The sequence below is a fragment of the Scyliorhinus canicula genome, chromosome 12 (assembly GCF_902713615.1).
Source record: "Scyliorhinus canicula chromosome 12, sScyCan1.1, whole genome shotgun sequence".
Classification (NCBI taxonomy): Eukaryota; Metazoa; Chordata; class Chondrichthyes; order Carcharhiniformes; family Scyliorhinidae; genus Scyliorhinus; species Scyliorhinus canicula.
In genome coordinates this window covers 129,734,737-129,758,813 of record NC_052157.1, presented here as the reverse complement: position 1 = coordinate 129,758,813, position 24,077 = coordinate 129,734,737, and the positions used below count along the sequence as shown (strand labels likewise).

The following is a 24,077-nucleotide window of genomic DNA, read 5'->3' as shown; positions in this document are numbered from 1 at the left end:
GTCCCACACAAGTATCAATTTAAAGAAAAATTGGTTCTCAATGTTTTGATTTCCTTTATACCATATACATAGCTCTCTCCTAAAAAGAAAATCTGCCAAAAGACATAATGGAAGCAGGCTCTCGCAGGTGATATAGTTTGCATCATTGAGATTATTCTTGTTTGGATTGGAGTTGCTGTTTCCAGCTTCATTCAAGTAAACCGTCGTTATGAGTTGATATAAACTAGATGAATGTTTCAGAGCCATATGTGGTGATGCAGATTATGCAGAAGTCCTTCAGTACAAGAGTAGAGGATGTAACTTAGATACAGTGCACCCACCACAGACACTATGGACGTCGTCATGAGTATTAAGCAGCCCATTGCACTCACCGTCATACCTGCAAGAAAGGGAGGAATGTTATTTCATGAACAAAATGATTTTCGTGTAATGAAAGGCTTTAATATTTACACACATTCATATCAATAAATGTCACTATTTGAAAAGTTAACTTGTGCAGCAATTTTTTAAAATAAATTTAAAGTACCCAATTATTTCTTTTCCAATTAAGGGGCAGTTTAGGCTGGCCAATCCACCTAATCTGCACATCTTTGGGTTGTGTCGATGAAACCCACGCAGACATGGGGAGAACGTGCAAACTCCACATGGACAGTGACCCAGGGCTAGGATTCGAACCTGCCATAGCCCCAGCACCGTAGCCCCAGTGCTAATCACTACACCATATGCCTCCTGACTTGTGCAGTAATAAATTATCTGAAAATGACCACAGCCCACAAATATAGATCCTCCTGAACAAGATTCTCCTGTACCACCATTCAAGAAGCAGAATATCTGTCACAGGTTATTTTAAATAAGAAACTAATAGTTAAAGTGGCCAAGAATATTCTTATTTCCATAGAGGTGTGAGGCTTATATAAGAGAAACTGATTAGTCCGTTGGATTTTCATCTGAGAATGGTTCAGGCATTCAGAAATATACACATATGATATCACAGTATAATCTCACCCCAAAATTAGGTTTTTCCTGCCAGTGTGATGTACCTACAATCATGCAACAAACGTATGCTTGAAGGAAAGCTATTAAAACTGGCCTAGATGGCCAAAGGCAAAGTCTGATAAACTACCAGAGCACTGAGCAAGTGTTTGAATAATGTATGCTCCAGCAACCAAATGCTAGCTGCACTTCAACCTCTGCACATGAAGTGAGCATGGTCAGTGAATGTGATATGCGAAATTTGCTGAAAACTTGTGCAAACAATGGCGCACATGCATGATAGTGCATTTCCAATACAATAGAGGGAAAATTTGGGGATAACTAGCTCACGTATTTGTATACCAGCGCACGGACAAGTTCTCAAAAAACCGCCACTGAAACGCTTCTGCTGCCCGTCCCCCCCCCCCCCCCCCCCCCCCACCATTCAGAACAGACCATAAATTTATATCAAGACATTTCAGGTGCAAAATGACCCAGGGTTGCACTTGTGGTGTTTTTGGTGACTATTTCCTCACATGGACATGTAAACTGTAGGTTTCATATCTTTAAATGCACCTTCACTGAATAAAATTAATATCTACAATTGAATTTGAGACGTGCTGTGACATCCAAAACAGCTGCCCGAATCCTAACGCGCCAAATCCCTTTCAGCCCTCACCCAATGCGTGTTGGCTGACATTGGTTAAAATACCTCAATGGCATCACTGTTCCCCTCTCTATAACGTCCTTCGGCCTAAAAACTCACCAATAATGTTCTGTTCCTTCAACTTCAATGTTCTACTCCAATTCAGTCACCCCACGACTAGCAGATGTGCCTACGCTCTGGATTTCCTCCCTAAACCTCTCTGTATTGCCACCTCTCTCTGTAAAGATGCCACTTAATAATAATAATAATAATAATAATAATCATCATCACTCATTGTTGGCTTCAATTAAGTTACAGTGGAAAGCCCCTAACAAGCCTTTAATCTATTTCATCAAGCTTTTGGTCACATGCCCCATAAATTCCTTCTTTGGCTGCTAATTCTAGTCTGATGATGCTCCTGTGAATCGCCCTAGGGAGTTTTACTATGCTATATGTTCTATATAAATGTACATTGTTGATCAGCGATAACTCGCCGACAGAGAGAGGAATATAAATTTTGGCAAAACTGGCCAGTTGCACCATTTTAGGAAATTCAGGACCAAGTAAATGCTTTAGATTGGAGCTAGAAATGCAGCAGCCTGCTAATCCCCGACATTAATTTCGCATAAATGTCAGCAATCTGTAGCACCCAGAATCTTGTGGAAGCAACAGAAGAAGACCAACAGCAAAGTAGTTTATGGTGCATCCCAGTCCTCCAGATGGCTTTGGTCGACATGGAAACCAAGAGCTGCTGACTGATTTTCTCTGAAGCCTGCCAAGCTTTGCTGCCTTTAGATGGAGAACTTTTGTTGAACACCAATAATGGCAACGGTTCTGTCATGCCAATTTAGGAAGGAGAATGCTACAATTGGCTAGAGTGGGCCCAGGCTGAAAAAGGGGAAGAAAAACAAAAGAGAAATCAAACTCTACCGCACTGAGCGATGGGCGAGCAGGATGGTCACAGATTTGATTCACCTTGTGACTTTTGCACAGACTCAAAAGATTAGAAGTCTACTTGTACCCTTCCATTATGGCTACATATTTCAGTATTTCAATTGTTATTAATGATACTGGCTGCAATCAAATTTTTAAATTTGCAGTTACATATCATTCATGGAGTCCTTATGTTACCTACTTTCTCTCTCGCTCCCCCCACCACCGCGCGCATTTAGTATTTTACATTTAGTTCCAATATATTTAATATGCCATTGTTGCCCCAAATGGTCTAATCCAAGCGACTCCCTCAGGTTGAATCCTCTTAGATTGTAATATCTGCAGATTTGCATTGAATTTGCATGGTGGTTAATACAAATTAGATGTCCCAAACCCACGTGGCAGAGCTTTTCGGAGTCAACAAGACAAGCAACCAATTTAAAGTTAATGACGTGGCGAGGCAGAATTTCCAACTCCGAATTTCCTCTCCTTTGGTATGACACAACTGCTAATGTCAACCTATCAAGCCATTCCTTCACCCCCATATTCAACGCCCTGGTTCCCAGTAAACCATTTGTTGTTCCACTTGATACATTGCCATCTTGTGCCCTTATATAAAAATAGCATAAAACTCAGGCTCCAGAAACTACCAGTATTAATCACCAAATCTAGTTCGACCAACTTACTGTCACTATCACCTACACCTCACTGTCCTCTGCCTAAACGGTTTTCTGTTCTATTATTATGCAGGTCCAGGATTATCCTAGGTTACTGCTTTTCAGTACTTGCGCCTTTTCCAGCCTTCCTCCTCCTGCTTCCTTGGAACTCAATATTCTCTCAATCACCAAAAACACTTATTTCTATCTCCTCAGCCCTTCATTAGACGACAATTAGTGAGTCCATTATCAAAACCCTTGGCTATCCTTGTATCAACCTTAAGATACAATCATTACAACACTGTCCTTCCTTCATCCATCTTCCCTCTGTCCAACCATTAATGACAAAGCTTCAAGTCACCCTTGTCCTATTTTCCGAGATTCCTTGCTGGCACTGCGTTGCCTTGCTGGCTTGAACATAAAATCCCGTATTTTGTTTTATAAAAACACCTGGCTCTTTAACTCCCTCTTTTGGAAATCTTCTGAAAATTCATCTTTTACACCCAAGCCTTCAAATTCTCTCCTGAATTCAGGTTTAGTTGCTTTTACTTTGACTCCAAAGTGGTATTGGATACTATGAATGTGAAAAGGCGATAGGCAAAAGCAAGTTGTTCATCTTCCACTTCTAACTTTACATATCAACAGGTTTGGGCGTCTTTTCTAAAGAAAGATATACTGGCATTGGAGGCAGTCCAGGGAAGGTTCACAAAGTTGTTCCAGGGTATGGAGGATGAGTGGGTTGGACCTGTACTCATTGGAGTGAAGAATGAGAGGCGACCTTATTGAGACCTATAGAATTCTCAGCGAGCTTGACAGGGTAGATGCTAAGAGGTTGGTTCTCCTTGAGAGAGTCTAGGACCAGAGGGCATAAGTTTAAGACTAAGGGGGCACCCATTTAAGACAGAGATGAGGAGGAATTTCTTCTCTGAGGCTAGTGCATCTGTGGAATTTGTTTCTGCAGAAGGCTGTAGAGGCTGAGTCGTTAAGCATATTCAAGGTTGAGATAGGCATATTATCAGTAAGGGAATCAAGGGTTATGGGGAGAAGACGGGAAAGTGCAGTTGAGGATTTTTAAAAACATATTTTTTATTCTCCTTTTTCACATTTTCTCCCAAATTTACACCCAACAATAAACAATAATCAGTAACGAATGTAATGTCAATCCCGTATCAATAACAACGATCCCATCCTCCCACCAAACCCCAGACATTAGCCCGCATGTTAACATAAACAAATGGCAAAAAGGAATCAGGAATCACCCATAGTCACCACTAACACATACAGTCCCCCCCCTTCCTCCACCCCCCCCCCCCCCCCCCCCCCCCCCCCCCCCCCCCCCCCCCCCCCCCCCCCCCCCCCCGGACTAATGTTCGATGTGATCCAATTCTCGAAAGTGCATAACAAATAATGCCCATGAATTGTACAATCCCTCCATCCTTGCCCTCAGTTCACATGTGACCTTTTCAAGTGTCAAGAATTCCAGCAGGTCCCCCCGCCACACCAGGGCACAGGGTGGAGGTGTTGATCTCCACCCTAACAAGATCCGCCTTCGGGCAATCAACGAGGCGAATACTACAACATCTACCTCTGCGCCCGTTTCCAACCCTGGCTGGTCTGACACCCCAAATTATGGCCTCCCGGGGGCCCGGGTCCAGTTTCACGTGCATCACTTCAGAAACTACCCTAAAAACCTCCTTCCAGTAATTCTCCAGCTTTGGACAGGAGCAAAACATATGAATGTGGTTTGCAGAGGCCCAACTGCAATGTTAATACACATCTTCTACTCCCTCAAAGAGCCGGCTCATCCTCGCCCTTGTACGGTGCCACCTTCAGCTGTATCAGCCCCAGCCTCGCACACGAGGTGGAGGCGTTCACCCTCCAAAGCACCTCACACCAGAACCCCTCCTCCATACACTCTCCCAACTCTTCCTCCCACTTTGCCTTGATCCCTTCTAGTGGCGCCTTCTTCTCCAAAATAGCCCCGCAAACCGCCGATACTAACCCCTTCTCCAGTCCCCCTGTCGTCAGCACCTCCTCCAGCAATGTGGAAGCCGCTTTTACTGGGAAGCTCTATCTCCTTTAGGATTATACCAGATCAGTCATGATCTCCTTGAATGGTGAAGCAAATTAAATGGGCCGAATGGCCTATTTCCGCTCCTACATCTTGTGGTCTAAGGCTGTCTGCCTTCAAGAACAGAAGGTTAGAAGGGATTAAGTAAAAGTACTCAAAGATAAAGATAAAGATTTTGAAAAGAGTAAATAAGGAAAAATGATTTTCACTGGCAGGAGAGTCAGTATCCAAACACAAGGAGACATATTTAAGACCATTGGCATAAAATTGTTGTAATATGCCTTTAAAGGCATGCCACTGCAGTATAACAGCATTCGCCAGAGCAAGGGTTAATGTGGGCCCAGAGAACAGGCCCATGGTATGGTGTAGAGAGTCACATGTTAGTAGACAGTGTGGTAGAGCCTGGAAAAGAGCCAGCATAGAGACAGCACCCATGCCTGGCAGTACCTTGGAGATGTATATAGTTATGGGCCAACAATAAATGGTTTATGTTCAACCGTACAAGCCTCCAAACTTCTTAGTGAGATACCGAACGATCCTTTCCAACAAAATAAAGAAGGGACATGAAGATTTTTTTTTGTTAAGAAATAGAATGCACCACCTGAAAAAAATGGGAGAAACATTCTCGAAAATAATTGCAGGGACAAGGGACTACAGTAATTGGATACAAAAGAAACACAGTGTGCAGAAGGAATAAAGATTTTCCTTCCACTGCTGGGTGCCTGATTTTATGCTGAACCGCCCTGGCATAATTTGCTACAGCTTAATATAAAAGTAATTGCTTTGTTTGCTTTTTTCAAAACACCTTTTGTCAATGCCAAGTCATTTTGCCAACAAAGTCAGGTTTTGTCCGTACTTTACACAGCACATTATTTTCCCAAAGACTAGTCATTAATTTTTGACTGCATGCACCAGGCTAATATTAAGCCAAGGAGTGGGGTAACCTTACTGCACCCGTCTAGGTGTTGCAATACCATTTATCCAGACATCCAAAGTTGTATTTAATGCCAGATATGGCATATGATACCATGCAATATTCAAGACCCCATAACATTGAGACCTACCTGCTACCCTCACAATTGGAAAGATTCATTCCATTCTTGGAAACAGAATTGGAGTGCACAGTAAATCAATTGATTTGTTCTGGAACACAGCAAGTGGTGACTGAGGTGTTGTAACAAATGTTTATTCACTATATTTGCAAACTAACCCAGAATGGCGCAATAGAACATCGAGCTTAACCACAATGTTGCTTTCCACTTGGGAAGAGGCAACACTGATAAACAAGGATTCATGAATCATTACAGAACCTAGTTTCCTGGATACAGTCGAGAGAGCCGGTACTATCAGCGGCGGCTATTTTCCGTGGTACCATGTTTAGAAGGAGATGTTTAAACTTTGTTCTGTCAACTTAAAAGTATTTGATCCAGGATTTCAGATTTCTTTCAACAAATCCATCATTTCAAAGTGAAGAGTTAGTGGCGTTGATACAGATGGTGAAAATAGATTTAAATATTGAAGATCAGAGCCTGGAGCAGGCCTTAAAAGACTTACAGCACCGCAAAGCTTACAATGGGGCATTTCCATATTGGTCTGTGAATTTAGGATGTAGACTTACCCCCCCCTTAAGTATTTGTACTGTCTGGCTGTAATATCATAGATATCATAGAATTTACAGTGCAGGAGGCCGCCATTCGGCCCATCGAGTCTGCACCGGCTCTTGGAAAGAGCACCCTACCCAAGGTCAACACCTCCCCCTATCCCAATAACCCAGTAACCCCACCCAACACTAAGGGCAATTTTAGACACTACGGGCAATTTATCATGGCCAATCCACCTAACCTGCACATCTTTGGACTGTGGGAGGAAACCCACGCACACACGGGGAGGATGTGCAGACTCCGCGGACAGTGACCCAAGCGGGAATCAAACCTGGGACCCTGGAGCTGTGAAGCCATTGTGCTATCCACAATGCTACCGTGCTAAACATCAGTTTAGATGGATGTCAATGTTCAACATGAATTACATACCGTATTTGTTATAATTAAATAGAGTTTACTTGGTCCAAGAATAATGACATCCAGGTCACCTGACTGAAAAAGGGAACGCCACTCTGAGGAAACAATTCTCTGTTTGAGACCATTCCAGTTGGCAGCAACACATCAAGCATTACATTTTGCATTCTTTAAGATACTAACAAAAGAACTTGGGAGAGGTAGCAATCAGATAGACTGGACTGGCAGATAAGGAGTGCGGTACAGCCACAGTGGTCCTCCTACCCAATCTTCATGGTGGAAAATGTAGTCACTGTTCAGAAGAATGGTGCATCTAGAAGGCAGATTAAGTTTTATTGATGGCAGTTGACAGGAGAAAATAGAGGCACTCACATTGTAAGATCTAGAATCAGTAAATGCTGTCATTCATAAGTCGGAGAGACAAATGGCTAATTCGGTTTAATTATTTGGTGGGATAAATGCAGTTTATCCACAGTTCTAATAATGGCGATCAACGTTAATTTGGATAAAGCAATTGGCATTTGGAGTGACTGGAATCTGAAGGGTTACAAAGGGGAGACTATTAACTCCAAAAAAAAATGGCGGCAGGAAAGTCTGCAGCCAATAAAACTGGAAATGGATTAAGACTCAATCACTATGGTAACATTGCCAGGGAAATTAAGTATTGAGAAAGATCAGTTCTACACAGATTTATCATTCAGCAGGTTGGCCCTCATTGAACTTCTATGTATAGTTTAAAAAACACATTCGTTTCACAAAAGTGAAAATCTAAAAAACGTTCTGGGGCAGCATAGTGGTGCAGTGGGTTAGCACTGCTGCCTCACAGCACCAAGGTCCCAGGTTCGATCCCGGCCCTGGGTCACTGTCTGTGTGGAGTTTGTATATTCTCCCCGTGTTTACGTGGGTTTCACCCCCACAACCCAAAGATGTGCAGGTTAGGTGGATTGGCCAAGCTAAATTGCCCCTTAATTGGAAAAAATCTAAATTTATTTTAAAAAAAGGAAAAAAAAACATTCTGGGACCAAGGGCAAAATACTTACTTATTCATATAGAAGATTAACATTTTTTAAAAAAATGAATGAGCATCAACACAAATTTATCTAATCCCTCCTCCTCGGAATTAAAATGTAGTTATAGGGCTTATGACCATTTTGCAAATGCCAAGACATCTTCAGTTACTCTGCACAGCTCCAATCAAATATAAATTGACAATTTCCTGCATTCATAAGCAATCAATAGAAATCCTGCACATAGAATGTTGTTTGAATGAGTTTCGACACTTTAAAATGGTGCGACGGTCAATCGATTGTATATGAGAATCGCTACTCTTGCAAGTACAGTATGATTCTGAATGAACACTGGCCTAATTGTGAATAATGAAAGCTCAGATGCCCTAACAAATCCTGGTGTGAATTATATTAACCCAGACATACACAGTACTCACCCAACAACATTTGTAGTACATAGAAAATAAGTCCATATATACTGTTTGGCTGATTCAAAGCACTATCCTTTCCAAAAATGATCTCAACAAGGCCAAATCCTCTTCCCCATCTGCAATAAATGATAATTATAATTAAGTGACAAGATAGCAACATCCATGAAATTAGTAACCAAAGACAGAAAACACCATCTGTTTGCACGTCTAGCAACATGGAAAAAAAATTACACCTGCTATTTGTCACCCCTAAGCACTCCCGAACAGGCTTATTAAGCTTATAATCTTACTGCATTAGATCAAGATAGAACAAAAAACACTTTGGCAGTTATGAAATTTCAGCTGCTTCTCAGACAGGTAGAACTGGAAAAAGTGCTTATTGTGTAGTCTCGACCCCCAGGGACAGCTGTTTGCTTCCATCTCTAGAAACATTAGTTCATTTAACATCTGTTCCTAATGGTGCAAGATATAATTTATGCACGTCACAATTCCTGTCCACAGAATGGCATGTTGTAGTCTCACAAAAAAATAATAGCCTCCTTTCACTGGTTCCAAGTTCGAAAAGGAAAAAACAAAATCGGTATGTCAAAATTAGCAACAGTAATGGGAAGCATACAAAATTAAAATCAGATTGGTGAGAGCGTGTGGTGAGGCACACGAGGCCAGAGCAATGTTTGCAAGGAGGCCGAACTTGATAAGAGGCTGAAATACTGACGCATTGTGATGAAATGGGGTTGGGCAGGGTTGGGGGGAGAAATGTGCTCCCATCCAAGAGAGACAAGGTGGTAAATTTCTGCAGTGGGTCGTCCACTTGACATTGTAACTGTGCCAGAATGGAGACACAGATCCTTTGGGGGGGGTGCACAGCTCAATCACATCGAGAAAGAAAGGTCACAACACAAAGGTTTTGAACTTCCAAAATTATACAACATAGAGGGAGGCTATTCAGGTGACTGTGGGTGTGACAGATCTCTGACAGAGCTATCCAAAAGTTCCATTCTCCCTTGCTCTTTCCCCCATAACCCTGCATAAATTTCCTTTTTAAGTATACATCCAAGTCCCCTCAAAGTTACAACTGAACTAGTGCCTTCACCCATTCAGGCAGTGCATTACTTCTTGAACAATGGAATAAGATTGATTAGGATGAGCACTTTCTTGTAAGCACAACTAAAATTAGTAGCAAACTTAAGAGTTGGGAGGGTAATACGAAGCATCAAAAGGAAACCAAGAATATACCCTTGCAAAACAAGTGGGAATAATGCCGATAGTATTACTGTATTAAGTGTAGCAGCTGAGAGATTTGTTAAAAGCGGATGTAAACCTAGTTTTTTTAAAATAAAAGTACAATATGTAGCAAAGAGGAGATTTACCAGGATGTTTACCAGGATGTAAAAAGAAGGTTAAGAGGTCATTTAATAGAGGCATTCAACATGATCAGAAGATTAGATAGGGTGGACAGTGAGAGCCTTTTTCCTTGGATGGTGATGGCTAGCACGAGGGGACTTAGCTTTAAATTGAGGAGAGATAGATATAGGACAGATGTCAGAGGTAGGTTCTTTACTCAGAGAGTAGTAGGGGCGTGGAAGATACGGGAGGAAAAATAAAAAGCAGAGATTAATGAAGTGAAGAAAATACAGATGAACAAAAAGGAAGGATGAAACAAATAAAAAAAGATAAAAGTCAGACATAATCGTGGTCAGAATTCTTGTGTTCAGTTTTGGGTGCCTCAATTTAAAGAGGATATAAAAGCCATGGAGAAAACCCATCCCGAAACCAAGAATCTAAAGCACAGATTTCAAAATGAAGGTAAACCTTGATGCCCCTTATTCAATTCTTTGAAGTGGGAACAGAAAGAGTAGACTGGGTAATTCAGTAGATGTAATACGTTTGCTTTTTCAAAAGGCAGATACGGTACTGCATGACTATGATCAGAGAAAGTGGAATCGGGAGACAAGTAGAAGAACAGATAGCAAGCTGGCTACAGAACAGAAGAGAGAAAGAAGGGGTTAAGAAATAGCAAATTACTGCGGATGCTTAGCTACTCAGACTAACAAAAGACAGATCAGTGCTGGCACAATTGTTGCTCAAAATGTACATAACAATTTGGAGGGTGTGGGGATAGTCAAGACTGAAGACTGTGACAAAAGACAATAATATAGATGAATAGATGCATAATTGGCAAAGGAATTTCAATATAGCCAAATTGGAGTTATTATACTTTGTTAAGAAGAATAAGGAGGCTATATATTGCTTGAATAATAAGAGCCTAAATTGTTCTTTTCTGGTAAGATTGTTGCTGAAGGATGATATTTGAGCCTACCTTTACTCAGTCCGACATTTATTTACAAACTGAAAGTACACAACTTCTGACTCAATGACACCACAGTTTCAGTAAGAGTTGCTTTACGTTTTTTTGAGCAACCAACAAAAGAAATTGAACAAATTAACAAATCAGATAAGGGGCTAGTCCATTAAAGAAATCATTCTTTAAGGAAATTAAAAGGGCAACAACCTGCATACACGTGGTCCACGGACTCATCTAGGCCGCAGAAAACACAAGCTGCCTGGGAATCCGTGAACCACAGCAACCAACGATTGTATGGGACCCTCCACCCAAGGACCCCATGGAAGATATGTGTGTGTGTGTGTGAGAGAGTGAGTTTTGTGTGAGAGAGATAAGTGTGTGCTCGCGTGCAAAGAGAACACACTCGGGCCTCTGCTGCCAACCGGTAGAAGAGTATGCCTTGGCATGCCGGCAAAAGTAAGGTGAAGGGTGTTGCAGTACAGCCCCCACAGTAAACCCCTCCACACTGAACAAAAGGGCACAAAGGGAATTTGCACAAGACAGCTGGACTCGAGAGCCTCCGGCGCCAGAGGGATATTTTGAGACATGGGGCCAATGTGAGATCCTGTCCGAGCAGGGGTGGGCTCAATGGGGAGCCCATTGCACACCTGAGTCGCTTCAAGACCGCGTTTACCTTCAGGGCCAAGCAGTAGCGTTTTAGGATTTGGATGACATTGACTGCGAGCTGGACATCCAAAGTGTCTCTTTATATGTGTTCAAGTGGAGCTGCAATTAATGCTGTCCACCTACATATAAACAAACACAACTGATATACAATTAACATAAATGGGGTAGAGAGCAAAAACATCTGGGAGTACAGACATATAAATTACTAACGGTAAATAAGGTCATACAAAATATACACAAACACTGAGGGGTAATTTCTAGAGGGACAAAATTGAAAAGCATTTTAAACTTGTATATAACCTTAGGAGTACTGGTCTCTTTTTTACATAAATACAAAAGGCATAGAGGCATTGGAGAGTATTGAAACAAGATTTACAATGATGATGCCACATTTGAGAAAGGATATATTGGCCTTGGAAGGCCTGCAGTGCAGATACATCAGAATATAATCAGGGTTCCAAGATTCAAACTGAGGGGAGATTACATAAAAACAGCTTGCTTTCTGTGGATTTTGAAGGGGTGCATGAGATTTCAACAGAAATCAATGGGAGAGAGAAAGGGAGAAACATTCTGCTGGTGAGGCAGTCCAGGACAAGGGAATTAAGCATAACATTAAATGGCCATTCAGAATTGAATTTAAGAAATACTTCCTCACACAAAGGGGCGGTGCAAGTATGGCACACACACTCACCAAAACATTAGATGCAAGCTCAGTAATATTTTCAAATCAGCGATTAAGACACATATGGTCATCAAAGATATTAAGGTGTATGGAGCCACGGCAGTTCAATTGATTTAGGATACAGATTAGTTACGATCACATTGAACTGGCCTGAGGGCTGAACAGCCTACTCCAGTTCCTTTGTTCCTGAGAGCTAGATTTATCAGGAAAGATTGAACAGGCTGGGGATATTTTATGTAGAAAAGAAGCTGAGGGCAACCTAATAAGATGCTTATACAATTATACCCGTTTTGACAGTATAGAAAGAGCGCAAATATTTCTACTTGTAGAGACGAAAGCTAGGATCCATTAATAAGGGGTAATCACCGATAAATAGAATCGAGAGTTATGGGGAAATAAACTGGTTTGACAAGCATGTACTTGTAGGGGAGACGAAAGCTAGGAGCCATAAATCAGAGGTAATCACCAATAAATGAAATTGAGAGTTCAGGGGGGAAAAACTGGTTTGCCCAAGGAGTGACAAGCAAGTCGTTCATTACCACGTTTCCTCAAATTTCACCACACAGTGTGGGGTCAATTTCTTGCACTGCACAGTCCCTTTAATATGCATGGCTATACGGCAATTTGAAAGGGACCTCTGCTTATGTGGGCCTGTTTGTACCACACGGTACATTCTGCGTATCTGTGAAGGTTACAGGGAAAATTGCCACAAGGAGTAGCTGTGGTGAATAGCACAGTAGATACATTAAAGGGAGAGCCAGAAAAACATGAGAGAAAGGAACAGAAGGAATGCTAATGTGGTTACAGGGAGAGGGGTGGAAGGAGAGTTGGATCATAAACATCAGCATTCAGCAGTTGGGCTGAATGGCCTCTTCTGTGCTGTATATTCAATGTAAAAATCCAGCAATGCCACACTAGGTCAAACTGGACCGAGTTGTGTTTTGAGCATGGGAAAACTTGTGATTCATTCCCTGAGGGTAAGAAAGTTAAAGTAATGAAAGAATCGACAAGGATAAATGGGACATAATCTTGGATTTCAATCTATCTTCACACAAGGACCAGATTTATTGTCACAGGAGGTCAGGGGTTTAAAGTGAATCGAGGCACTTAAAAAGGAGAAAGATTATATGTAATTGTGAAACGAGAATACAGAGAACAGTACAATTGGGATTAAGGAAATCATTTCCATGGTTAACAAAAATATCAAGAAGTTCCTTGATCAATTCCTGCTTCTTTGCAGTTCAGCTTCAAATGTGCAAGAAAAGAATGGCTTGGCACTGGAGAGCAAGACTTGTTTGCTCTGCCAATTTTGCAGTAAATTGGAGGTTACAGGTTTAATCTGTGAAGAAGCCAATTGCAGTCATGCAGATTAAATTGCCAGAACCTTACACTGGTGGTTTCACATTTGTATCACAACGGCAATAACTCCCAATGTGCAGCTTTATTCAGTGAGTAGCTGAACGTACAGGTTAGGAGATTCGTAAAGTTTACATTCCGTGGTCAAAACAGAGTTTGCTGATTTGAATTAGAATGTAAAGTCAGCCAGAGTTTCCACTGCTAAATATGGATCAATGATATTTGATGTTGGAAGATGTGTTGAGATCATTAAGAATCAGTTGGGTTTGGGTGTGTTGGCCCATCCAAGTGACTTGATGGAACACACCGCCGCCCTAGAGCTCATATCATTGGTTACCTGGCTGTAGGATGCGAGAGAAAATACTGTACAAGCTGTACCTCAGTAGGGAGTAAATGTCCTCAGAAGGGTAAGGAATTACGCTTCCAAATTACCGAGTAAAAGTTAACTTACTAACATTTGTCAAAATGAGAGTATCATTAAAAAAAAGACAAAACAATTATCAGTCCTTCCCATCAGGGATGTGTGTGAAGTACGAGGGTGTGTACAAAATCTACCTCCTTGAAGTTACTCCACCTTTGGTAGAAGTTGGTTACTTCCTCTTTAAAAACTACTAACTTTAGATACTCCATGAACTACACTAAGTAATCTTCTCATGTTTACACAGCAGTGTTTATACTTTGGTCCAAATGCTGGCCAATACTGTGAGCACACACTCCTCAAAATGATATCCCAGTCTTCTAGTGTACTGAATTCATCAGTGACACCTTCCAGGTAAGACTTTCAGAAAAATTAAGGGAAACAAATAATACTGTAGATGGTTGACCGGGACCGCCACCTTCCTCAAATCATTTTCTTCCACAAACCAACAATCCCGTTAACTAAGCCCAATGCAGCCCAAGAAATCGGCGTTGTTGTTTCTCAGAGTTCAGAGAGAGCATACTTTCCCTATTTACGTTTGCATCGAAGATTCTGGCTGCAATTTGCAGTACCTGCTCATCCATCTTGATCTCTTTGCTGCCTTTTGACACCACAGATCATTCTCCAGCATGCTCTGCAGACCACCTTTGTGACTATTCACTGCCAACTCCAAGCACAATAATGTTGCCTGATCCCACCACTGCACAATCACTGCTGGCTCACTCCCTCATCTGTACGCTTGTCCCTATGAACATCATCTCAAAGCATGGAGTCAGCTTCCCTCCGTTGCACCAATGACATAAAAACTAAATTTCATGGCAGCTGCTTATCTCATCAACTGCATTACGTCTTGGAGGAATAAACATTCCCCCCCCCCCCCCCAACCCTAATTAAGCAAAACCAAAGGCAGCCCTTTTTATTCAAATCAACTAATGCATGCCTCTCCAATTACATTAACCTCCCCAGCTACCACCTCAGGCAAAGCCTGGTGTTGCACAGTCTGGGTACTGCTTGATCTCAAGTGGAATTTCCTTCCCCACATTCAGTTACCGAGACAAACCACCTTCCACCTTCACAACACTGCTCATTTCTGCCCCACTGCCAACAAAACTATTTGGAACACGGCATAATTGCTTTAATGGTTCCCCCAGTTGGCATTCCACACCAATCATTCTAAAGCCAACTCAAAGTCCTTGCCTGTTCAAACGTTCCGTCGTCTGTGCTCTGAAATAAATTTCAAGATCTTCACCTGAATATTCCTCCACTGCCTCGCCACACCCACTCTATCCCACGGACCACTTTTAACCCTGCTTGAACCATCACTCCCAAATCTATGGTATCATCCAGTTTGTGTACCATCAATGTCAACTGCACTACATTCCATAAGACAGTATGCACTGCATATTTCCTGCTAAAACTGTCATGCCTTACTTTAGCATCGGCGAATCAAATTTCTCAACCAAAAATCCATTCCGTACTACTTTTGCTTTTCCCACCTGATCAACAACTTTTTTCTTTTGCAAACAGTGCCATATAAAAGAACGCTAGTTGTTCGTTCGATATTAAATCTCCGAACAAGCAATTACAATTACTATTGAAATTTTAATTTCTATTTTGTTAAATTTGCAACAGTCGAGGTGATGCAAATAGGTCTCAATGCTCCTCGGCTTTAGGGTAGGCCAGGGGAGTGTGGTAGCACAGTGGTTGGCACAGTTGCTTCACAGTTCCAGGGTCCCAGGTTTGGTTCCCGGCTGGGTCATTGTCTGCGGAGTCTGCATGCTCTCCCCGTGTCTGCGCGTGTTTCCTTCGGGTGCTCGGGTTTCCTCCCGCAGCCCAAAGACGTGCAGGTTAGGTGGATTGGCCATGATAAATTGCCCTTAGTGTCCAAAAAGGTTACCTGGGGTTACGGGGATAGGGTGGAAGTGTGGGTGTAAGTAGGGTGCTCTTTCCAAGAGCTGGTGCATGGGCTGAATGGCCTCCTTCCACACTGTAAATTCTATTAAATAAGCCATGAAAATATTTGTGAACTTCATTACTACAAATCAATCCCTGTTTAGCCAACATCTCAGTTCAAACATGCCTCCTTGTTTCTCAAAGTCCCAGATCTGCCTTTTGCTCAGGTTCCTTCACCAGCCCTTACCATGGATTTCAGCGACAACCCCATAACATTATTGTCCCCCTCAGGTGTTTTATACAATAGAAAAAAGTTCACTTTTGAGTTTTATTTTCTCCTTCAAACTCCTAGTTTCAATAACCTCATCTGTATTTGATCTCTTCGTCAGCCAGGAGTCCTTCCTGCCGCTCCCAGGATGCTATTTCTTTTCCCTGCATTAATCTCCATTAACAGCTCTCCTCTTACATCCCATTCAAAGTTCTCAAACCTTTTCTTCATGTGTCACTGCTAGGCTCCAAGTGCCAGCTTTGTTCATGGCTTTGTAGGTACAAAGTGCAACCCAGTGTAGGACTAAATCACACAGATCAGTATGGTGCTAAAAAGCTTCTAATGCAAATATACATACAAGGACTGGTTTCAGCCATTTATACTCTACCCAATTAAACCTTCCAGATCTGATTGGGCGCGGCACCAGAGAACTTCAAAGATCTGTGAATAATAGCTTAGATTTTGCAGCCAGCAGTGAAGGAATGCCTGCTGTTCAATGTGCTTACACTTTCCCACAGACATTCTGCGGGCATTTGAGCAATTTACGGCTTCTAGAGATCAACGAATCCTACTGGGAATTTGTAGCACAAGAAAGAAAGCAGGGCAAACAACTGCACGTCTCGTCAACCACATTAAAAGATCCTCACTGAGGTGTGCAGAGATTAAACCAGGAAGTGCAAATTAGTTAATTCATCATAAAACCTTGTACAGAAAGGGAATGAAAGGGATTGAGAGAAGGGAAAAGAGATGGAAATTAATTTCAAATTTGAGTCTCTCAACAATAATTTAAATCTGATGGTTGAGATTTCGCACTTCTAATAAAAATAAAGCTTCGGTATCAGAGAAGTAATTACCACACTGCTTAAAAATCATTGACACCCGAATGCACTAGCCCCATCTTGTTCGGACACGTTTAGTGGACATCTAGTGGGCAAGTACAACAACTGAATGGCTTACTTAGATCTCAATGCAGACTATCTATTAGTGGTGTGCAGTTTGTGGATTTCAATGCAGTCTCTACTGGTGAAGTGGTGTGCAGTTTGTGGAAGAGTGGCAAATCAGACAGAAACTTCCAGGTCTCTGGATTTAACTGTACAAAGGCAGACTGTAGAGATTGCTGCTTAATGTATCCCATAATAATAATAATTAATCTTTATCACAAGTAGGCTTACATTAACACTGCGATTAAGTTACTGTGAAAATTCCCTCGTCGCCACACTACGGTGTCTGTTCGGGTACACAGAGGGAGAATTCAGAATGTCCAAACCAAACGAACAGCATGTCTTTCGGGACTTGTGGGAGGAAACCCACGCAGACACAGGGAGAATGTGCAGACTCCGCACAGACAGTGACCCAAGCCAGGAATCGAACCCAGGTCCCTGGCACAGTGAAGCAACAGTGCTAACCACCATGCTACCGTGTCGCCCAAAATACCAATGAACACGGAAAGGCTCACTATTAATACAAATTGTGGGCCATTACCCAAAAAAAGAGTCAGTGCCTTCAGGAACAGAGGCAAAAGAGGAAAGAAAGATCATTGGCAACCTGTATTATTTGAATATAGTAATATTGAATATACACACATATGTATGTATAAATTTTATATACATGTATAAAACCCATTAATTAAATGTGAAGTAGACCAACTGCTGCGATTATCAAGCAGTACAGGAATAATCAGCTGGCAAGAACATCATTTTAGGAAAAAACTGTAGTGCATAAAAAACATTCAGCTTTCTGCATCGCTCACAACTCATAACAACTCTGTCAAATCAGTTAGTTTTTTTGTTCTTTGAACATCACCTTTCAAGAATCTGAAATAATTTGCAGAAATGCATGCCTCAAGTTATACGAGCAGCCTACAGAATCCTCTGGGTGAACGTTTAAAGGGAATTGTAAAATTCTACACAAGGTAAATCCCGTTTTTATGAAATGAGTCGGTGTCAAGTTCATTATGTAAAAAAAAGGATTTTCCTTCAACGCAGTATTGTGTAGCCCACTGGTTCATTTATGCACTTGTTTAAATGCAGCTCAATATCTCGGCTGCCAGTCCTTGGGAGTCTGCCCTTTTTGAATAATGGTGCAAATTCCACAGTGCTGCCAACGACATACAATGCATCTGCTCCAAAACAAATGGCAAACCGTGCTGCTCGTGCTGGCTTTCAAAAGATTTAGGTTCAGAGTCAAATGACTGAATTACCTCCACTGTGTATGTTTAATGCAGCACGGCAATCTAAAATAACAATTTGTCAAGCCTAAAATACTGCAGGACTTTCAATGGCTTTAGAATAATTAGGCGTAGAGCAGAAGTAGAAGGCAAGAAGCTGGCAGAGGGTGTCCGCCTTGTAGCAGCTGGGTATCGAACAAGACCAAAGTAACATCCACCCCTAACAGGCAAACCTGGCCATAAAACAGGCAATTCCGGTAAATTGGCTTTATGTAAATTTGGGATTTATCTGCTATCGATTTCCTGTATGATAAACACTCAATCAGGTTCATGTTAAAAGCCGTCTGGAGATAAGACAGTTAACATTTTCAAGAAAGCAGTAGAGAAGCGACCATTGCTCACATTTAACCAAGCCAAAAAAAAGCTAGATTTACTAGATGAGCAAACACATATGAAAAAATCCTGGTCAGGCTAGGAGCCCACCTGTGTATCAGCTTGCCTCAATTAATAGTCCTTACCTATGGGTCAGGATATTGTAGGGTCACGCTCCATGCCAGGATATAGAACTCACACTTTAGGCTGTCCCTCCAGTGAATAAATTACAGGTTGTTTTAGGGGCCATTCATAATAATAATAATAATAATAATAGCTTGTCACAAGCAGGCTTCAATGAAGTTACTGTGAAAAGCCCCTAGTTGCCACATTCCAACGCCTGTTCGGGGAGGCCAGTACGGGAATTGATCCCGCGCTGCTAGCATTGGTCTGCTTTGCAAGCCAGCTGTTTAGCCCACTGTGCTAAACTAGCCCCATTCTTCCAAGAGGTTGTAAAATCAAGGTCCTGGCTGCTCAGGTTAATATTAAACGGCACTGCTCAAAGAACAGGTGGTTGGCCCAATATCCTGGTGAAATTTCCTGACTCAAATTGTGAATCCCAGCAGAAATCTGCAGGGCTTCTGCAGTATCGATGGCATTATAAGAGTTTGCCCACGAAACAATCATTAGGGAGAAGCATAAATGTTTCAACATAGTCATTATCGACTTGTGGGCATTATCCGGAAGATAAAAGTCCCAAAGGCAGTAGCAGACACAACTTTAAAAGAAAACATCAGTGCGTGCTGTACTCTCCAGTGCAGTTTGTTTAATCCCCCTGCAGCAATCAAATCACAGTGTCTCAACAGGTTTCACCTCCTCTCCGATAAATGGTAAAAAACATCTCCCACTCCCAGTTTGTTTTTTTAACATAAGGAACAGGAGGAGTAGACCATTCAGCCTACCGCGCCAGCTCAGCTACTCAATAATATCATGGCTGATCTGACTGTGGCCTTAACTCCACATGTTTCTGCCTGCGCCCCATAACCCTCAACTACCTTGTCAATCATAAATCTGTCTAACTGACTTCCGGTTGCGGCTATGCGGAGCTAAGCCGCACGTTCGGCAGCTCCCGCTTTAAAAGGACTTGTGGGCTCTTTTAAGGGCCCCAAACAGCGCTGATTCGACGATTCCCGGTGGATAAAGGCGTCTGGAGCAAAACCCCCCCAGTATTTATGGTTTGGACTCGAAGTGGGGCGAGGAGAAAAACGGCAGCAGCTCCCCTGGAAAAGCGGGGGAAGGTGGACAAAATGGCGGCCGGTGGAGCTCCTGAGGAGTGGAGGCAGTGGGCCGAGGAGCAGAAGGCGGCCCTTCTGAGTTATTTCATGGAGCTGAAAGGGGAGTTGTTGGAATCCCTCAAGGTGACGACGAGTAAGCTGCTGGAGACCCAGACAACCCAGGGTGCAGCGATACTCGAGTTGCAGCAGCAGGCCTCTGAGCGCGAGGATGAGGTTTCGGCCCTCGTGGGGAAGGTGGAGATACACAAGGCACTTCATAAAAAGTGGCAAGGTCAGTTCGAGGAGATGGAGCTTCGGTCACGGAGGAAGAACCTGCGGACCCTGGGCCTCGAGGAGGGCCTGGAGGGGTCGGACCTGCCGGCCTATGTGGCCGTGATGTTGAACTCGCTGTGGGGGCAGGATCCTTCCATCTGCCCCTGGAGCTGGAGGGGACCCATAGAGTGCTGGCCAGGCGGCCTAAGGCGAATGAACCCCCGCGGGCGGTGCTGGTGCGGTTCCATCGGTTCAGTGACCGGGAGTGTGTTCTCCGATGGGCCAAGAAGGTGAGGAGTAGTAAGTGGGAGAATTCGGTAGTGCGTATCTACCAGGACTGGAGTGCGGAAGTGGCCAAGCGGAGATCCGGGTTTAACCGGACGAAGGCGGTGCTCCATGGAAAGCAGGTGAAGTTCGGCATGTTGCAGCCTGCGTGCCTGTGGGTCACCTACAAGGACCCGCATCACTACTTTGAGTCTCCGGAGGAAGCGTGGGCCTTTGTGCAGGCTGAAAAGCTGGACTCGAACTAGAGATTGGGGGCTGTGGGAGTTTTTCTATTCTATTCATGTATCATTCTTTATGCTGTAGCGGGTTATTCTGTTTGTTTTTTCTCTTGCTTTCGGACGATGTGGGTTCTGGTTCTGTGTTCTAAGGGGGGTACTGGGGTTTGTGGTTGATCTGTGTCTTTGTTTGTACGGAGTTGGTGGTTGGGTTGGGACTGCGGTTTGGGAGCTGCAATGGTGGGGTGGGACAATGTGAAAGCGGGGCTTTTCTCTGGTTTCCCGCGCGCTGCGGGACGAGGGGGTGGAGCTGGTGGCAAGGGGCGGGGTTACTAGACCGGGTTTCCTGCGCCGAAGTGGTGCCCAGGAGCTGATGCGGGGAGGAGGGGGGACCTCATATCAGGAGGGGTCGGAGTTTGAGCGGGAGCTGCCGGGGTCAGCAGAAGTCAGCTGGCTCACGGGAGTACAGTGGAGGGAGAGTCATGGCTAGGAGGGGTCCTAGCCTGGGGGGTGGGGGGTGAGGTTCTATCGCCGTGGGAAACGGGCCGAAGGGGTGATGGCCAGGGGGGAGCAGTCGATGGGTTATGGCTAGTCGACGGGGGAGGGGGGCGGGGTGCCCCCTGATCCGGCTGATTACGTGGAACGTGAGGGGGTTAAATGGGCCGGTTAAGCGGGCCCGGGTGTTTTCGCATCTGAAGGGGCTGAAGGCGGAGGTGGCCATGCTCCAGGAGACCCACCTGAAGGTGGCGGACCAGGTCCGTCTGAGGAAGGGGTGGGTGAGGCAGGTTTTCCACTCAGGGCTCGACTCGAAGAACCAGGGGTGGCAATCCTGGTGGGGAAGAGGGTGGCGTTTGAGGCTGTGACTGATAGTGGCGGCAGATGTGTGATGGTGAGCGGTAAACTGCAGGGGGAGAGGGTGGTGTTGGTTAATGTGTACACCCCAAATTGGGATGATGCTTGTTTCATGAGGCGTATGTTGGGCCGCATTCCTGGCCTGGAGGCGGGGGACTTGATCATTGGGGGGGGGGGGGGGGGCTTCAATACGGTGCTGGATCCCCTACTGGATCGTTCTAGTTCAAGGACAGGCAGGAGGCCAGCGGCGGCCAAGGTATTGAGGGGGTTTATGGACCAGATGGGAGGAGTGGAGCCCTGGAGGTTCAGGAGACCGAGGGCTCGGGAGTACTCCTTTTTCTCCCATGTGCACAGGGTTTATTCCCGCTTTGATTTCTTTGTTTTGAGCAGGGGACTGGTCCCGAGGTTGGAGGAGGCCGAATATTCGGCTATCGCGATTTCGGACCATGCTCCGCATTGGGTGGATCTGGAGATGGGGAGGCGCGGGGACCAGCACCCGCTTTGGCGTCTGGACGTGGGGTTGTTGGCTGATGAGGAGGTGTGTAGGAGGGTCCAGGGATGTACTGAGAGGTACCTAGAGGTCAATGATACTGGGGAGGTCCAGGTGGGGATGGTGTGGGAGGCTCTGAAGGCAGTGATTAGGGGGGAGCTGATCTCCATCCGAGCCCATAGTGAGAGGAGGAGGGAGAGACTGGTGGAGGAGCTGTTGAGTGTGGATAGGAGGTACGCGGAGGCCCCGGAGGAGGGATTGCTGGGGGAACGGCGTAGCTTGCAGGCCAAGTTTGATTTATTGACCACCAGAAAGGCGGAGACACAGTGGAAGGCGGCGCAGGGAGCAGTCTGAGTATGGAGAGAAGGCGAGCAGGATGCTGGCGCACCAGCTGCGTAAGCGGGACGCGGCTAGAGAGATTGGTGGAGTGAAGGATAGAGATGGGAATGTGGTGCGGCAGGGGGCAGAGGTCAATGAGGTCTTTAGGGACTTCTATAGGGAACTGTACCGGTCGGAGCCGCCGGCGGTGGGAAGGGGAATGGAGAATATTTTGGACAAGCTCCGATTTCCAAGGGTGCAGGAGGAGCAGGTGGAGGGACTGGGGGCGCCAATCGAGTTGGAGGAGCTGGTCAGTGGGATCGGCCACATGCAGTCGGGGAAGGCGCCGGGACCGGATGGGTTCATGGTTGAATTTTATAAGAAATATGCAGACCTGCTGGGCCCCCTGTTGGTCAGGACCTTTAACGAGGCATGGGAGGGGGGGTGTTCTGCCCACGACGATGTCTCGGGCACTAATCTCCCTGATCCTGAAGCATGATAAGGACCCCTTGCAGTGCGGTTCATACAGGCTGATTTCACTGCTGAATGTAGACGTCAAGTTGCTGGTGAAGATCTTGGCCACTAGAATAGAGGACTGTGTGCCGGGGGTGATACATGAAGATCAGATGGGTTTTGTGAAGGAGAGGCAGCTGAACATTAACGTGCGAAGGCTGCTAAATGTGATAATGATGCCGGCAGCAGAAGGAGAGGCGGAGATTGTGGTGGCATTGGATGCGGAGGCCTTTGACAGGGTTGAGTGGGGGTACTTGTGGGAGGTGTTGGAGAGGTTCGGGTTTGGGGTGGGGCTTATTAAATGGGTGAGGTTGCTGTACGAGGCCCTGATGGCGAGTGTAGCGACAAATGGGAGGAGGTCCGAGTACTTCAGGCTCCACCGTGGGGCGAGGCAGGGGTGCCCCCTGTCCGCCTTGCTTTTTGCGCTGGCAATAGAGCCTCTTGCCATGGCTCTCAGGGAGTCGAGGGGGTGGAGGGGTTTGGTGCGAGGTGGGGAGGAGCACCGAGTGTCGCTGTATGCGGACGACTTGCTGTTGTATGTAGCAGACCCGGTGGGGGGAATGCCCGAGGTGATGGAGATTCTTGCTGAGTTCGGGAGTTTCTCGGGATATAAATTGAACCTGGGCAAGAGTGAGCTGTTTGTCGTACACCCGGGAGATCAGGAGGAGGGGATTGGTAGGCTCCCGCTAAAGAGGGCAGTGAGGAGTTTTAGGTACCTGGGGGTTCAGGTGGCTAGGAGCTGGGGGACTCTGCACAAGCTCAATTTTACTAGGTTGGTGGAGCAGATGGAGGAGGAATTTAAAAGGTGGGACATGCTGCCGTTGTCGTTGGCGGGTAGAGTACAGTCCGTTAAAATGACGGTGCTCCCGAGGTTTTTTGTTTTAGTGCCTCCCCATTTTCGTTCCAAGGGCCTTTTTTAGGAGGGTGAACAGCAGCATTCTGGGATTTGTTTGGGACTCCGAGGGTCAGGAGGGTCTTTTTGGAGCAGGGTAGGGATAGAGGGGGGCTGGCGCTGCCCAATCTCTCTGGGTACTATTGGGCTGCTAATGTCTCGATGGT

General features: G+C 44.7%; 1 protein-coding gene across 3 annotated transcripts in view; it reads right to left on the bottom strand.

The window, feature by feature from the left end:
• Positions 1-233: 233 nt before the first annotated feature.
• Positions 234-24,077, bottom strand: part of LOC119974830 (vitamin K epoxide reductase complex subunit 1-like protein 1) — a 50,019-nt gene continuing 26,175 nt past the window's right edge. The window contains exons 2-4 of one of the 3 annotated variants that reach the window (XR_005462581.1): positions 8,738-8,847; positions 7,477-7,606; positions 291-379 (exon numbers count right to left, since the gene is read on the bottom strand). Coding sequence is in view for 1 of the 3 variants with exons in the window: in XM_038814103.1 (XP_038670031.1) it covers positions 237-379; positions 8,738-8,847 (253 nt within the window). In the remaining 2 variants the exon portion in view is untranslated. Of the gene's footprint in view, positions 380-7,476; positions 7,607-8,737; positions 8,848-24,077 lie in introns of all 3 variants that reach the window. The other 2 variants (XM_038814103.1, XR_005462582.1) reach the window with 2 other exon arrangements.